Here is an 18446-nt window from a genome sequence, read left to right as displayed (position 1 = left end):
TCCTTTGGAAATCAGGCAGCTAAAGCACCTAAAAAGAGGCCTTTGTCCTGTGGGTTTAAAAACTGAAATATGCCTTAAGAATTATGCCAAGTGGCGTTTCAGTCTTCCATACTGTGACTGCAGCAGGAGGGATCTTGGCAGCAGCGTTTTGGGGACACAAATAATGTGACAGTACATGGGATGTTTGTGGAGCTGTCAGGACAAGCTGCAAAGATAACCATTGTTTATACCTGTTCTGGAGGAACAAGTGAAGAATGGTTGGTTGGATTTTTTTGCAAAGATAAAAATTTTCTTGTCCCTGTGGTAAATGTTCATCACTTATGTTGAGCTAAATATCAGAACATACTGATATAAGTCAGTATTTGTTTTTCATAGTCAATACCCACAGTCCAAAGATTTTTTGAAAGTGGGACTACAGATGCTTACTTATGTCTTCACATTGGAACAATGGTACTATTTTGTGTGTGTGCCTAAAGTCATAATTGTATGTGCTTGTGTCCTATAGCTATTGCAAAAGTAGGTATTGTATATCCCATCAACCAATGATGCTTGCTTTAGTTCTTTGAATAATGGCTATTTGAAAGTAATCACTAGTAACAGATATTAAAAGTACTTCGAGACTTAAGGTATGATTTTTTTTTTTTTTTCTTTTAGGTGGCCTGGCTTTAGCTCAAGTACTATTTTTTTATGTGAAATACCTGGTTCTGTATGGTGTTCCTGCCCTCCTCCTTCAAATGGATGGACTCAAACCTCCAGCTCTGCCTTGCTGTGTGAGCCTGATGCACAGTTTCACTAAAATGTGGAGGTTAGTCATTATTGCTTTTCAGACAGTTTATTACTGATAATGTAATCATCAGGGATAATGTAATCATAAGGGAGTGGAACATCTCCCTTATGAGGAGAGGCTGAGGGAGCTGGGTCTCTTTAGCTTAGAGAAGAGGAGACTGAGGGGTGACCTCATTAATGTTTATAAATATGTAAAGGGCAAGTGTCAAGAGGATGGAGCCAGGCTCTTCTCAGTGACATCCCTTGACAGGACAAGGGGCAATGGGTGCCAGCTGGAACACAGGAGGTTCCACTTAAATTTGAGGAAAAACTTCTTTACGGTGAGGGTGACTGAACACTGGAACAGGCTGCCCAGAGAGGTTGTGGAGTCTCCTTCTCTGGAGACATTCAAAACCCGCCTGGACGCGTTCCTGTGTGATATGGTCTAGGCAATCCTGCTCCGGCAGGGGGATTGGACTAGATGATCTTTCGACGTCCCTTCCAATCCCTAACATTCTGTGATTCTGTGATTACTGATACATGGCAGTCAATGTGTAAGAACAAGCATGTGTGTTCATGGTCACATACATATTTGCTTTCATGTCCTTGTGCTTTTTCTCTCACCCCCTTGATTGATCTTTTGCGCTTTCTAAATTAACTTCAATGTGATGGTTACTTTTTTCACACTGCAGAGGGTAGGGGCAAGCATCCCTTTCAGCATTTTCATCCTCTTAATTAGAATTAGAATTATCAGCCTACTTAGCTTCATTAACATAGCAATTATTTTTTCCAGATATCTATTAAATGGTTTATTTTTCAGTCTTAGTCTAAACTCCGCGTTTCAGCTAGATAGTTTTCCAGAGAAGAAAAAAATGCTTGATTAATCACTTTATGAGGAAATCTGTAGTTATAACACTTTAATATGTAGAGTCATGCAGTAGAGAAAGTCTTCAACACATTAAAAATACTATGAAAAATGGTAATTGTTTATGATGTAGGATGAATTTCTGGATCCCCTTTGCTTTTAAAGAGTTTCAGCATAATATTTCACAAAAAAGTATTGCTGTAAATCAGTGTTCACTTGTCACGGTTTAAAGCTGGGCCGGCTATTAAACCTGCGGCAGATGCTCTCTGTTATCCCCCCCCCCCTCCCCCCAAAGGGAAAGGGAAAAGGGAGAGAGACTTCCAGGTTGGAAAGTTAAAACAGTTTTAATAAACTATAATAATGGAAAAGAGTATAATAATAATAGAAATAATCAAATATATACAAATATATATACAAAACCAAGATTGAGCTCCCCTGAAGTCAGCCACGTCACCACCGGCACTGCAGGGCAGGCTCCGGGAAGGCCCAGGCTGGGCCTAGCGACGGTCGAGAGCTGGATTCAGGGATGCACGGATCGGGATCGGAGCAGCAGGATAACAGTCGGAGTCCTCCTTGGACACCGGCCATAGCAGAAAGCGAGCGAGACCCTCGTGATCCCCCCACTTTATGCCGAGAATGACGTGTATGGGATGGAATACCCTCGTTGGTCAATTTTTGGTCACCTGCCCTGTCTGCTCCCCCCTGCAGCTGTGACCCCCCTTCGGCTCTTCACTTGTAAGCAGTGACGAATTCAGCAGTGACCTTGGTTTCTCTAAGACTAAGTACAGCAAGAGCCTTTCTGCACAACATCCCTACCGGTGCCTCAGCGATAACTACAAACTTCGAGCGTTATCAGTCCTGGAAGCAGACACTGTCTGCAAAACATGCAGTTAGTTTCAGAGAGTGCAGTTACTTAGAGGAGACTTAGCTGAAAGTAAAAATCACTGAAAGGAAAATCGGCCTGGTTTAGGCCAAACCAGGACATCACTGAAGTATTTTCCCTGAAAACTGTCCCCCAGGTGGATTCTGCTTGCTCTTTAGCCTATATGTAACAGTGGATTCACTTGACTTCTCACCTCCCTTGTTTTCCTCTGCACTATTTCCAGTTCCTCCAGTCTGTTGGACGCTGTGCCCCAGGCTTCTATAAATGTTACCTAAAATGATTTACTCATCAGCTTTTTAGTGCAGAGACTTCTCTTGTGTTGTGTCAGTGCAGAGCCTAGCACAATGGTGCTTACTCTGGTCTCTGACTGCTTTGCGCCAAGAATAAAGCATTTTCATTTTAGTCATAAAACAGTGTGCCTGCTATTATCAGAGCTTTATTGGATGAGATTTTAATTTTTTTTCAGCTTGAAGCTAGTTGTAATAAGAAAGCTTTATAGTTTATAATAGTTGGCAACTGTAGATATGTAATATTCAAAGAAATGCAGCAGAAATAGAGTGCAGAAAACAGGTAAACTGTTAAAAATTATTCAAGCTACTAGCAAATGCCTTGGTTTAAATTCTCTTTCAGAGTTTGAACTGAATTTATTAACTCTGTAGGTCATAAAGATATCTCTGTTTTTTACCAGATGCTCTCCTGAGGGCAGTGTCTCTTGGCCTGCTGGCCCTTGCAAGCAGAGTTGCAAACAGCAGAGTTGTGTTTTCCTCCTATCCCAGTTGTTACTCCAGGGAATCTGTGTATTGCTCTGGAGATGCCAAATGAAACTGAACTTCAGCACAAATAGTAATGACACCGCTGTGTCAGGTGGTTGTAACAGACAATGAAAAGGTACTTTGCGCCTGCAAAGATGTGTGGTGTATCGCAGTAAAAACATTGCTTTTTCTTTAAAAAGTATTCATAACACTTATAAGAAAATTGAAACTAGTATCTAAGCAGAAAGTAAATTGGGTTTTTTTTACAGAAGGAAAAAATGTGAACTGCTGATATTTACCATTTGCCCAAGTATTTCATTCATATATATATCAAACATTCACTGCCAGAAATAATAAAATTACCTCATAGATGAGATTTGTTTGCTTTTGAAGGTTCAAAAAATCAGTTCATGTACAGCTGATTTGATTTCTTGCTCTCAAAGCTGTGTGGGTAGTAGAATTTCCTATAGCTGCTAGTGAATTATGGGTCATTGTCAGTTATCTAAGAAATCTCACGTAGCTTGTCCTCTGAATCCCGGAGTTATGATGCCCTTATGCCTTTACAGTTAAACTCTTCAATCACTACTACCCAGAGGATTTGCAGTCTTTTTATGTGTTTTGGTATGTTATATAGGAATGTCAGTGTTAGAAGTGGAAACAGCCTTTGTTTCTAAACTGTATGACTCTGAACAGGACAGGAAGCATGGAAATGGTGGGTTTAGCATAAAAGCTAGCAAAAAATGGTGAAAGTAAATAGCTTGTGTTGTGAAGCCTTATGAACAGTGACACTGTGTTTCCTTTAAGTGCTAAATGCCTTTTTTTTGTAGTTTGTGAATATGTGGACTTTTAAGTGAATGTTCTTAACACCTTTGTCAGAGTAGGTCAAATTTAAATGTTAATAACACAGTGCCTAGTTTTAAGCTGGTAGAGTGAAGATATTTGTACCAGCCTCTTGTTTTCATAAAATGGTAGCCTGGTAAAGCTTACTAAAGGCTCCTAGGGCCAGGCTGGGAAATGGAGTGGGGTGGAAGGATCCAGATGACATGGAGTGCACCACTGTTACCTGCTGGCTGGCATTGAGGAGGCTGCTTGGAAAAAAAAGTGCTTGTGTACGCTTGGCTCACTCTTAACCTTCTTGCTGGTGGCCATTTTAGGGTACTCTCAGAAACAGGGTATTATGCTAGCTAGGCTTTTGGAAGACTCAGTATTGCTATGTTTATGTCTCAAAGCTATTAGCAGTGCAGATTTTGAAGGTAGCCTGAAGAGAAAGATAACATCAATGTCACAATGTAAGGAATACAAATATGCTACTAAGGACTCTCCCACCACCACCTGGTGTCCTTTGAGCATAACAGCAAAGATTTGATCTGATACATCCAGACCAGTGTCACTTAGAGTCAGTACATGCTGGCATAATTCACTATGTGATAACAGCAGGTGGAAGAGCTTTCAATCAGGAAGGTAAGAAAGATACCACAGTATGTCCAGAACTTCCCTAGAGCTGAAAAGCAAAGCAGGTATTAAAAACAAATCGGGTACTCTCCTCCCTATTTATGATGCTAAATGATAAACCAAATAGTGTCTGTTCAAACTTAACTCCTTTTTAATTAAAGCCTTTTGTTTTTATCAACTTTATAGTAGGTTCTGCCTGATTTGCATTTTATTTAATCAAGACAATCGCTTGAGTCAAAAAATTAGCACTTGTTTACTGTCTCAAGACAAATACAGGTGTTGAATGTGTTACTGTGGTTTCATTTTTACCAGGATATCATTATCTTGCAAAATATGCAGCTGCATAGTTAATAAATGCATGATAAGTTTACTACTATTGAAAAGCTTGATTATAGCTGTGAAAAGGAGATTCTGAGCTCCTGATTTCCAGATAGGGCAGCAGTTCAGTGACACATCAACTTAGAGTTTTTAGCATCTGCTTTATTTTAAGTCATGAGGAATTAAAACTTGTTTTTTGTTACCAAGGTTAAAAGCAAGATTATGAATTGTGTGAGAGCAACCAATGTTGCTGGAAACTTGTAAGTGCTTTTAAAGAATTGGTCAAGGCTGATGGCTGCCATACAGCTTCTCGGGGGGGTGAATTGTCTAGTGCAACTGGAAAAAGTTGTGCTACTGCGGAAACTTGCAAATTAGGTCAATATGGAAAAATATAGTGGAGGAGTAAGGGTGTGTAAACTACAGAAATAATAGCACATAACTAAATTCTGTATCAGTTTTGACATCGGTGAATGACTTTGGTCATGTATTCCACAAACACTTTGCCAGTTTGTAAATTAGGACAATGTTTAGCACAGATGCTTTTCATGGAAAAAAAAAATGCTTCCATTTTTATTTCCATACTATGTTACTGAGTGTGGTGAGTGCTCTTCTGCAAAGATGTTGGACACATTGATCAGATGTTTTGACATGCCATGGGAACACATGGCATAAGAAACCAGTTATCTCTGGTCATAGACTGATTTGGGATGTGTAAAAGCACAACTCCTCCTCCTCTCTGCCTTTCCACCTTAAAATTTTCACATTCCCAAGTATCTTATCCCAAAATAATTTGGAGGCAAGTGTGTTGGGGACAAATTGTGCTAAAACTTTCTGCATCTTTAATATAGGTTAGCTTCAGCAAGGGCAGAGGTTCTTCAGGAAGGCAGTAAGAAGTAGTGTTTGAAAGGTAGAATTTACAGGAAACAATTTCATCCAGAGTAAAGAAAATGGAGTTTAAGAAATGCTGCCAGATAAAAATAAAATAATGCAATAACGGAGAAAGGTCTGGCCATTTTCAACTACTGTACTGTAAGTTCCAGATTCTACCTTGTATTTAACACCCCAGTTCTTGACCAGACAGGAGTCTTGACATAAGTCAACCCCCCTTGTTTTCTTGCATGCTAATGGGCAGACTAGGAAGGCTGTATTTTGCATGTGCAGACATGCATACACACCTTTATGTGAACATGTTACGTTTATCCCACAAATGTTTTGCTGACATCCAAAAATGGCATCTGGGTTAAGCTTTGAAAGAAATGGTCTGCAATTCAGTCTGGTTTATCTGCCTCATTATTGCAAAAGCATTGCTTGCCTTGTATGAGAAAAGTGGTCTATATGCAAGGTGTCAGTGAATTGCTCCAAATCATTGATTAGAATTTTGCTGTAGGCTAATCACATTCTTGCCTATAACCATGCCATAGAAAATGGACCTACAAATGAAAATATAATCTCATTTGCATCTGTTTCATCCTCATACTTCTTGTCTTCTTTCACTGTTCTTGAAACCTTTTCCCCTCTAGAAACAGTTCCTTGTGTATGTCTATCAGAAAGGACCGTACAGAGTATTTTCCCTTCCTTTCAGATTCTTTTCTGGGAAAAGACAAGTCTAATACTGATGCTATGTGTGAGTGTGAGCACAAGAGATCACTGTGACCACATGCAGTAATTTTGGAATGATGAATAGCAAGCAAAAACTTACCATATCTTATTTCTGGCTTAAACACTTGATACTATTTACATCTAATTGCCTATTCTTAGTTTGTGGTGAGGACTGGAGTAGATTTTTAAACAAGGAAAATGGATTTTCTGACCTGTAGGGGAAAAGGTAATTATTTGTCTATTCTGTGCTTCTCACTGCCTCAGCCCAGTTTATCATGTACTTCCCTTCGTTGGGCTTCTGATTTTTGTATTGGAATAAATAATTTTGGGAGTTAACTTATTAAATATATCAAGACTGCTGAAAGGCTTTATGTTATAAGATATAATTAAGGAAATTTAAATAAGAGTCAATGCTTGATTTGGGAAGCTTGCCTACTTAAATTCCCAAATAGCCAATGTCTGGCACAAGTTAACAGAAACATAATTGTTCAACTGTAACTGTGCTACAGCAATGTGTAGTCAGGATGATGTCCCTGCCTCTGGGCTCAGAAAAATGTGCCTTTACAAGTTTAGGGGCTTGTACTGTGGAAAGCTCTTGCTTTCTGTTTGAGTATTGTAGTGCTCGTTTGCTGTGGTGTTTCTGGATAAGTTGATGAATGGTCTGAAATTTGAGATAGTAAATTTTCTCCCTAAATTTCTCCTTATGAGTTTAGTTCTCTGATTATGTGCTAGTAATAACAGCAAATGGCTGTTATGCAACCTGTCATTTGGAAGTAGTTATAGGGGCAAAAGGAAGGATGCTAAATGATGGGTCGTAAACTCTCCTGTGGCAGGTATCCTCAGGAGTCAGTTATGTTACAAATCCTTGAAAAACTTGCATGAGAGAGGGAGAGGCAGGTAGTGAAATGGAACTCCACATCTCCATGGCAGTGTGAAGAAGGGATTCAGCACGAATCACCCAAAGCCTGGTGGAAACTTGAATGGCACATCCAGATCTGTGGCTCAGACCTGCTGCCCACCTTCTGTGGAAGGGGTTGCAGCAGCAACAGCTGCTTCCCAAAGCTGCAGGAGGACCTTCACTGGGGTTCGGTGCCTGGGGAGAAGAAGCTATCTGGGGATCAGAGTAGGGATGCTGGGCCAAGCCTACTTCTGCTATGAACAGAGAATCTCGTTTTAAGTGCTGTAAATGGCCTAGCAGTCAGCTTCAAGAGTATCAGGTATCTTGAAGTGATTTGTTTTTGTATCTATCCTATAGTTCTAGTCAGCTATGTTTTTGAAAGCTCTCTACTCCATGCCTCTGATGGGACTTACCTAGCAGCTGGAACTGAGAGACAAGAAAAGGAAGGAGAGGCTTATGCATATTTCCCTTTCCTCTGGAGATTAGAAGTGTCACTTCTGGTATATTTTGAGCCTTTGATATTTTCAAAGAAAAAGTTGTGCAGTGTGTGTTAGTGTATCAGGTAAAACAAAAATGTCTTAATGATCTAGCTTCTCACTGGTTTTAATTTTAAAAAATGTTAATGCTGCAGGATTTTCTTTAAGAATGAAAAGGCACCTTTTCCTCACCCTATATTTTAGAGATGATCTCTTAAATATGAAAAAAGATTATTTAAAAGGATAGTTGGATTAAATAGAATTACTCCCACAGTGTTGAAATGGCTTAGGGCTCATGAGTAAGGGGAAATTGTATTGAAATCTTAAGAATAGAAGAAATCAATATTGCCAAAGTGTGCAGAAGTCCGAATACATCAATGCCAATGAGCCAAGTTAAGCCTTCTTTTGCAAACTTTAATACCCTGAAGTCATAAGTTCTGGTTTGTATGGCCTGTCTGGACAAGTACACTGAATTGGATCCCAAATCAGTAAAAATAACATATGCAAGAACAGTTTTGTCATGGAAAGCTTGTATTTGCATATGTTTGTGGATGATGTGCTTTAAAAAGCTTAAGGAATATTAGTTTTCATTCTTGAGAAGCTTTTTATGTGTTCTTTGAAGATTCTGGGTGAGAGTCTCAGAAAGGAAAGGGCTCTTTTTTTTTTTTTCCTCCTTCTGTTGGTACATTAAGGACTAGGGTTGAATGTAAGACAGGCCTCACTGTATGTGGTACCCCTGTAGTACTTCTGAGCAGTATGCTTGTGTGTGAAATACACGGCTGCTGTGCAGGGTAACAGCTGGAGTCAGGGTGGTCTTTTGAAGAGGAGAGCCTCCTTAGAAAGGCTATGGAGTTATATGTAACCTTTAAATGTTACACCTGCTTGCCAATAACAGAATACTTAAGCTGCCTGCCCAAAAGTTGGGCATTTAATTGCAGAATTAGCGCACGTTTTTTAGTAGTGGAATAACTTGTTTCCAAGTTGAAAAATAACACTTCCTGATTTACTTGTTGTATCTTTCATTACTGTTGTGATGCTTAAAGCTGAGCATTGATCTATGGCACGTTATTTTTGGCTGGCATGTCACCTGAATATATGATCTGAACTGGTTAGTCATTCTCTCACTGATAGAGACAAAAGATTTAAATGCTTTTGACGTCAGCCAAATTAGTGCATGCTACAGTTCTTATCTACTGTACAGCTCAATTTGCTGGTTATATTAAAGCTTTAAAATGCTCCTTAAATCTCTTCAATAGAGAAAAAAATCTATTATTTGTCTCTTTGGAGTGTAAAAAGAGGCAATAATGAAGCGCCCTAATCCTTCTTGGGTCTAAATTGCATAATTACTGGAAATTTATTTGTGTAGTGACTGCTTTGTTACTGTAATTTGAAATTGCTGGGCTTTTTAAACAAACAAGCTAAGCCCACCTACTGCTAATCACCCGTGAAGCCCATTCTTCACAGTATTTGACATGAGCTCTGCATAGATACAGACTATTACTGCTGCTCACGCTTGGCAAACAGCATTCTGCCTGCTTGCAACCACTGTAGAAAATGAGTAATGGCTGTTAATAAACTTCATTGTTCTGTTTGCAGTAAGGATAAGGATCTCGTAGTAATTGGACAGTCATGCTGCACTGCAAGGGTCTTACTCGAGAAAAACTGAAGGAGAACTTACCCTGTGGGAGTTTGCTACTAATGGGCATTAGGTTTCATCCACTCTCCATGAGCTACCACAGGCTTTTGAAGAATCAGGGAAGGCATAAAATTAAAGTAATATTTCTTCTGAAGGGTTCTAGAAGAGATTAACAGAAAACAAAGAAGATTTCTTCTTTTTAAGAAGGTGTCTGTTGAACTGTATCACCAAGATCCAATGTGAGGGTTACTTGAGAAACAAAACTAATTTCTTGCCTTAAAGCCTCCTAAGCAGGCAGACCTGTGTGTAATTTTAGGTTAACACTGGCAATGACTGATGCCTGCTTAAAATTCTGCTTGTCTCTGGCCAGGAGATGGCAGGGGTGGGGGGAAGTCACTGCCTAGAATCATTAAAACTTTCCTCAGGCTTTCTGATATAATAGAAGTTGTGTGTTTAAATTGAAATGAAACAACAAAACATACTAGATCATGGATCCAATTTGTAGGCTGGAGGCCACTAACAGTTTAAGTTCTTTTTATGTGGTCCACAAAAGAACTTTCTCCTTGCAGCCATCTTACTGTAGATTACTTTTGCTATGCAGGTCTCCAGCCTGAGCTCCCAGCTAATAACTGAAACTCCACAGATGAAGCTTTGGGACTCTTACTGATATTTTCTACTTGGAGGTGAAGGTGTCCATAACAATGCATACCAAAGTTGGACTGTGTCATGCATTATACAGGCTGTCTGGAGTCAGTCCAGGTATTTCTGCTGCTGCTGAAATCAGTGATAGTTTTGCTGCTGATTTTGATTGGGTCAGGATTTAATTGTGGATTCCCACCATTCTCATAGGTACAGGAAGCCCTATGCAGGAAATACTTTGCAAGTACAATGTTTAAGGTTTGCTTTGTTCAACCTTAAAATAATCACATCTTTACAAAGTGCTCTTCTGTGAAGTAACATGAATGTTTATGCGTTGGCCATATTGGTGCTAAAGAGCTGTACAGCACTGAGCAGGAACTCTGGATGGAGGCATCCAGCATGGGCTGAATGCTGTGGCAGCTTTAGTTATCCTAATAACGGAGGAAACCAAAAGGCAACTTGGTGCTGCTGAATCATGCCAGGAAGAAGCAGAACAGAAATGCAAAGTGTTTTATCTAAGCATGAAGTGTTAAAATTCCAGTATGTCCTTAAGCAAGTGTCAGAGAATATGATAAAGATCTCTTCATGTATATACAAGTCCTTATTATTGTAATGACAAGTTGCTTATCAAAGACATGACATAAAAGCTTTTGACGGTCTCCATATTTTTTCTTTCAAATAACAGATTTTTCTTTTTTATCTTAGCTGCATTTTTACATTGAGACAAAAGAAAGCTGCTACTACTAGTTTGCTGCATTGCAGATGGCTACAACTTAAAATCAAAGCTTGTAAACAAAAGACAGTCCATTGAAGCTTGAGATCTAGGCTTAAGCAGGTTCTTATGATCTTGATGTTTAAAAGAACATTGAATTCACTTAAACAGGAATTTTCTCATTGGGTTGAGCCAGGTTTGTTTCATTGTATGTTTTGGTTTTGAGTAGGAAATGATAGGATTTGTTATTGTTTATCTTGAAGGAATGCCAAAACTGCTGCATATGTGTATTTGTTCCTGATTCCAGTACTGTGTCAGTGGGCAGACTGTAAAATCCATATGTGGGTGGAATTCACCAAGTGTCTTGCACTAATTGAAAGGCTGAAGTGAAAAATGAGATCTGCAAGAACATGCTTGTATGTGGCAAAGAGTCCCCAGAATATGTTGCAATGTGACTTTCAAGGCTCAGTGTCCAAAAGTATATTCCATAGTTTGGGTAATAGTTAAATTTAAAGGGGTAGTTGAATTGGATGGGATCTCATTTTTCTGGGTTATCTGCCTTATCATTCATCTTCCCATCTTCATTTTAAAAACTAACCCCACTAAACAGTCTGGGCTATTTAGTTGAGTATTTTCAGTTTGCTTGCTATATTTATTTCTACTGTAAAATATCTTCTGTGACAATTTAATTGTTGTTTTTCTATTTTAAGTTGTGCATCTGCTTTCTAAAGAGTGTATCCTAACATGGTGGCAGTTACATTATTTAGGAAGAAGTGTGCTGATTGTCACTGAAGAGACAGGCTTTGCTGTGAAGGTGTAGTTTCAAGTAAACTTGCAGAAAACAATATATCTGAATCCATGTAAGCTATAGACAGGCAAAAGTGCCTTTTAAAAATATGGATGGCTTTCTCAGCTCTTTATTTAATAATAATGATGATGATGGTGAATCAATTGGTAGCAGTCACTACTTGAAAAATACTTATTCTACTCGGTAGGCATACCCCCTCCAGGGGATTTGCTTTAGCAAAGTTTTATAGTTCATTGAAGCATTAAATAATAGAATTTAGCCAAGTCTATATGCGGGCTTTTTATCGGCTTTCCCTGTAGTAATCTTACTCTTCGGACAAGACTTGAAAACACGTTTCAGACTTACGTTGCGCACTTGTAATTATTTGTAATTTGGAAACTTTTGCCTTTGAGGGATTGCCAGCTGGGGAGGTTGCACAGGCAGTGTTGAAAGAAAGATGAGCAGAAATAGGAGGATCGGGAAAAGTAGTTTAGAACTGCTAAATAGTGGGGCATCCATCAGGAATGCTCTCTTTACACAGTCTTCTGGGCATCCCTGCTGTAAGTCATTGCTGGAGTAAGAGGGATAGTGAAGCAACTTAAGAGCATTGTGTCAGTGAAAGCAGCTGTCATTCAATGGCCTCTCAGTCTCCAGTGCAAAATGCTCTGGTGTGGAGAGACTCTTAGTCAGCAGCTCGCCAGCAAAATGCCAGATTTATTTGCAAAGACTGCTAATGGAAGTGCTGGTCTTGCAAATGCTGTTCTGTGGTTAAATAGGACTGGCTCCTCTGAGGATACGTGATTGAATTAGACTTTCTAATGTCAAGTTTAGCCACATTTGTGAAAGGAAGGGCTGAGAACTGTTGAAACACTGCAGCAACTACAATGTTCCTTTTAAGAGATGGTGAATACTTGCAGAGAACAGAGTACTGAAGCTGTAATAAATAATAACCCCCTTGTTGGATTTCATCACTGACATAAGTGGCAACTAGTCTCACTGATTTGAAGAGATCTAAGTACAGCTATTGTGGTGTTTGCTACAGTGAAATCTGGGATAGCACTACTGCTCGACCTCCTTTCCTGCTTGTAGAAATTACACTATTGCTTTTGGTGTTCAAATGTGTTTGTGTTCCAGTGGCAATGTGACTTTTTAAGGTGCCTGGGATATTTCTGTCTACAATACAATACAGTCCCTGGGCACACAGTATCACATTTACCTGTCTACATCTACGTTGCTGACTTTGAACTCTTCGCAAATGGCAAACTATCCACCTAGGTCCACCCCCCCGAAGGTAGAGCCCAAAGTTAGAATTGTGCCACTATCCCTCTGCATGCTGCTAGTGGGATTTGTTGTCAAATTGTGTTTTAGGTGCTGCAGAAATGGTTTATTAATCCTTGACAGAACTGGCACAGACAAACAAATGTTCTCAATTCTTAAATAAAAATATTGACCCTTTTGAGAACACAGGTGATTCTAGTTCAGGATCTCCAGAATTAGGAAGTGTTGCTATTGAGTGATGGATTTTTTCTGTTAAAAAATGTGCAGAATATACCTCATATTAGCTATAATAGCTCTCCTTATGTCCTTTCCCTATTATAAATGTTTGTTTTCCATATATATGGCTGACATATGCAGTTATTTTGAGTTCACTGGAAGTGTTGGATATATGCCAGTCTTGATATCTAACCTGTTAGTTTCTTAGTATGGAAGAGATTGTGCTTTCTATGTGAGTTTTCCCCACGTAGTACTTTATATCCTGTAACAAAGAAAAATCCGTTCAAATCTTACTCTCTCGAAAGGCCCTTAGGCTGATCAGAACTCTGATAGTGCACAAAAGAAACCTGTACAGATGCTGCATTTGTTGTGAAAGTAATTATTTCTTGCTCTTTGGGGAATGAGGATTTGATTCTTGTCCCTCATTTAAGTGATGTTAGGGCAGTAACTCTCAATATGTGTTTTTTTTAATTTTTTTTGTCTTGAGGAAGACCAGGAGATAATCAGCCCCCACTTCTTTCTCTGAAGTGTCCTGTCTTCAGTCTATGCATAAGGCTTTTCAGAGAGGTGACATCCCATGTACTTGTTGTGGGCATCTTTGCTGAAGTGCACAGCTAGCCAAACACTTCCCAGATTATGCTACACGATGCATGATTTTTGTGCTTTGTTTGCAGGAATAGCATGCAGCCCAGGGGTCCTGGGGAAGAACTAATGGAAAACAAAGCCGTGCTGATTTCTCTTTAGCACATGGTTTAAAATACGTATATGCAAAAACAGGGTTTGACAACTCAGATTATTGAGATTATTGAATAAATTGTTCCAGTAATGAGCTTAGCTTTAAATCGATTGATATGATCCTGACATGTGCTTGGTACTTACTCTTTTAATGCTGTAAATCATTGGGAATGAGGTCTCGCAGTCAAACCTTGCTGTGAGATGGAGTCCTTTAGCCAGCATAATGGAATCGTGGTCCCTAACACAGCTAATGAGTAGCAGTTTCATCTAGGTAGGTGTGGGTCAGATCCTTAAGTAACGTAAGCTGGCTTCATTCAATTCAAAAATTTTATATACTAAAGGCTCATACAACTTCTCTGTTAGGGAATCTGAGTTCAGACCTCAGTAAAAGGAATGCACAGGTTTGCAAAGCAAGACCATAAACAGTCCATTGGATAACATGTTCATGTAGTGCTGACCAGGTTGGATATTTTGATTGTGATGCTTAGGAAACAAGAGTCTCACTCCATGTCAATCTGTAGCTCTTCTGGGAGCCACCCTGTCTGCTGGCCTGTGCTGGGCTCAGGTTGTGCAGGCAGGAAAACGTGGACTAGCTCCTAGGAGAGAAGGTCTTGACCAGTTTTTGATCCTGATCTTACATTAGTATGTGCTAGCCTGCAATAGGCAGATACAGTCAGAAAACTGTGCTCTACAGCACTGTTAAGTGGCAAGTGGCAGGCACAGGATTTCAAAATAAGGATGGACTATAAGGAAATCGGAGAAATGTAAATCTCGGAGCAAGCCCAAAGTACCCATGACACAAGGGGGAAACATGACTGGCTCCTCTGATACCCTAATTGCAGCATGAACAGAAACTTGTCACAATTTTGCTCATGTGGCTTTCAGATATGTATATATGCCTTTTGCATCCTGGGGACAAAAAGAGGGATTTTGTACTTTTTTTTTTTCCTGGGAATCATCAGGATTATCAGTGCATGTGCTATTGCTACTGACCATGGATCATATCAGCATGTTTCTGCCTTTTCATGTCTTTTCTATATGAGGACTTTCCCCCCCTTCCCCCCTCTAAGCTTTGTGCTGCATGCAATTTGGAGAAAGCTTGTTGCATTATGCATTTAGCTTTCAAAGCAGAAACTGCATGTCTGAAATAATTTTTAAAATGTAACTTCAGGAGAGACATGTATGCTTGCAGGCAGAGATTTTGAAGACTGTATTTTGGAAAAGGGCCTTGTTGGTTTAATATATGTATACTGTTGTTCACTGGTTTCTAGTTGACATACTGGGAAAAGATGAAATTGATTAGGAAGGATTATATGTATAATCTTTTTTGAAATGTATCAGAAACTAGAACTTCCATGCTTAACAAAAGCATTAAAAGTTGCATACAGAACGGTGATTCAAAACCAATGCTCTTCAGAGGAACAGAAGTAGACATTTTTATAAAGAAAACATCTATCAAATTGTCTGCAATGAGTAACATGATTATGAAATGGAGATTAAATATCTCCCTGTTATTGTTCTACTGACTAGTCAAGATTTTTCTCTGTTCAAAGACTACTATTACTATTTTGATAAACTAGTTTTTACCCAGTATTTCTCAAAAAATTAAAATATATTGCTACTGACATTTGAGCAGTACAGAGAATTTGACTGGCAAATCATTTTTTGCTTGTATTGCTGTAGATATCCTTTCCCTTGTTTTAAATAAAATCTAAAATAACCTTCTAGAAAATTGTGCTCATTATAGGATTTAAAAAAGCATTTGTGAAACTTATATAACTGAGGCACCCTAAATTGCAAGGGCTACCAGATAAATACTGTATTCTGCAGAGAAGCTCAGGATTGAACAAGCTGTATGAAGTTGATTATAAATTATGTTGCAATATCAAGTAAATATGTGTGTACTTTATAGGCAGTAGATACTGTCCATGTGCATATGGCAGGTGTAATTCTGAGTTAATTGTGGGGGGCACCATGTTGTGCCTGATAAGTAAATTCCTGTGATGTTGAAGGGATCACTATGAAATTTTTAATACAAATGTGGTGTGATTACTTCTTTTTTTCATTTAATGTAGTTGTTTATTCCACCCCCAAGTTGCAGTTTGAACACTGCTATGCAAGTCCTCTTTTACCCATTGTTAGCTTTTCCATCTGACAATGGAGAGATTAATTACACCTTCTGGATCTGTTTCTGTTGCTACTTCACTGTATTTTCATTTCACTTGCGGACTTAAATGCAGTTTGTATTTAAATATGAACAAGCAGAACAGTTGAAAGTGTCTGTGGTAGTGTTTTGTCAAAACCAGCCTCTGGGAATCCAAGCTTTTCTGTATTTTTGCCTTGCACAATATCTCTATTCATTATCCTAAGTGCTTCAAAGTGTAGGTGCCCAATATCCATAGCCTTAAGTAATGCAACTATTTCTCCCATTTACAGTTTGAGATTGTTCGGCCTTGTTGTTCCTGCTTTTGGAACTAATCAACGATACTATCCTGAGGTGTCTTTAAGACTTACGTGCACACTGATGCTACTGTATAGTCTCATAATTCTGTTGGTCATAGTGTAGTTACATCTTTAAATGACTGTTTACACTGTTGAGAATTCAGGATCTTAGGTAGTCAATTGAAATGTAGCAGTACAGCACCAAACTGGGGAATAATGGGGCTTGTCTATATACACTGAGTTATACCTAGTGATGCTCTGATCTTTTTTCATCCTTTTCATTTATTCTAATAAACTGGTTCTATGCATGTTCATTTTTATACTTATTGAAGATTTTGTGGAAATACTTTAATAGCTATAGCCCATATGAAATAAAGTTATAAGTCTTTTTTTTTTAATAGCAAGTGCATTATATTTTGGAAAGAGTGAAAAATGAGAGAAAAGATGGCATGTAAGTTCACAGCAAACGGTCTCATGCTCCCTCTCTGTCTGAACCCATTCTGCCTCAGCTTTGTCCACCCAAAGTCCTTCAGCTCTGATCATCTAAAGTTAACAGGACCATTTAGTTTCCCTGCCTGTTGTAGGCTAAGTCATTTGGCCTTTGGTTCAGTGTCAAAAGCGGCGATGTTCTTATGCTCCACATCCCTGTCCACAAGAAGCTCAGTTGTTGTGTCCCTTCAGAGACTGTAGCAGATTCGGTCGTTGCCATCAGAGTGTAGCTAGGAGAACTTGAATAGATGAGCTTGGGTGAAGATGTGTAAAGATGGCTGTTTAGCATGCAGCCATTCCCTGGAACTGTACAAGGTTCCTTTTCTTCCCATCCCAGCACAAACATATGAAGTGCTTGGTCCTAGGAAGAAAAGGTTTTCAGAGCTATAAATACAGACTGTGGGCAGCTCTGATACAGAATACTGCCTGTATGACATGGAATATTTTAGTGAAGAGGGGGAGCCAAATTACAGTATGTGTCCAGGCAGGAGTAATGGAGAAAGATAACTGGATACACTTCATGCAGTATAATTACACAATAATGTAACAATAATGTCAAATGGGGAATGATTTGGGGAAAGTAATGTGAAAATATAGGTTTAATGATGCCCATGCGCGTGTTCCTGGCAGAATTTCTTTTTCTGTTGTGAGGCAGATTTTAAGTGAGAAATTAGCTCTCCTGCTTTCCACCCTGCTGAACCAGTGGACTTTCCCTCCCTGTTAACTCCTAGAATTCCCACAGCTCATCTGTCTGCTGTTAGGATGCCATTAACTATCTGATGACTTCTCTTACTGTTTCAGGTAGAAGGCAGCACGCCGCAATCAATACTGTCAAAATAAATCCATGTTGTACTCAAATGACCAATTGGGTTTTTTTGGAACAGGATGCTCAAGAGCTTAGTATATACCAATATGTTTTCTGTGTACAGAATGTAAACCCATTTCAGAGCAAGTCCAGCACTGGAAAGAAGATATTTGCATTTTTCAATTGTACTGTTATGCACACAGTTAATCTGGGATTGTATTGATAGTCCCATAAAAATGGCACATATTTCAGATATTAGGTAAATGGCTCAAATCAGCAGATACCTTCCTGCAGCATCAAGGATTTGCTAGTACGTTGGTCATGAGCTTGATTCTCCTGAGCTGGCTGAGGGATGGAGGAAACAGAAAAGGGAAAGAAACACTGGCAGTAACTGCCAATGTGGGTTGTTAGTGCTGAAGTTTTCAGGCATGGTTCTTGTAATTTAGTGTGATCGAACTTGTACTTACTGTCAAAAGTCCTCAAAGTTATTTTCCTCACCAGATCTGAGCAGAACATACTTGCAAGGTCCACTTCTTGGTATATTCTGTGTACCTGAAGGAGACATAAGTTCTTTGATTATTCTGTATCGTGGAGAGAATTCACAGTAATCCCTTGCATTTGAGTGCAGTACAGAGTGGAAAAGGGGAAAGAAAGGATTCCACAGTAGTTTTGTATAAAGGATCTACCTGCATATATGAC

General features: G+C 39.1%; 1 protein-coding gene across 1 annotated transcript in view; it reads left to right on the top strand.

The window, feature by feature from the left end:
- HHAT (hedgehog acyltransferase) overlaps window positions 1-18446 on the top strand; it is a 94952-nt gene that overhangs the window by 19253 nt on the left and 57253 nt on the right. Inside the window, exon 8 of the mRNA XM_068396212.1 lies at window positions 655-805. Within this exon, the coding sequence (XP_068252313.1) occupies window positions 655-805 (151 nt within the window). The remainder of the gene's footprint in view (window positions 1-654; window positions 806-18446) is intronic.

The sequence above is a fragment of the Nyctibius grandis genome, chromosome 1, assembly GCF_013368605.1.
Source record: "Nyctibius grandis isolate bNycGra1 chromosome 1, bNycGra1.pri, whole genome shotgun sequence".
In the NCBI taxonomy this organism is placed as follows: domain Eukaryota; kingdom Metazoa; phylum Chordata; class Aves; order Nyctibiiformes; family Nyctibiidae; genus Nyctibius; species Nyctibius grandis.
This window is presented reverse-complemented; position numbering and strand designations above follow the sequence as displayed.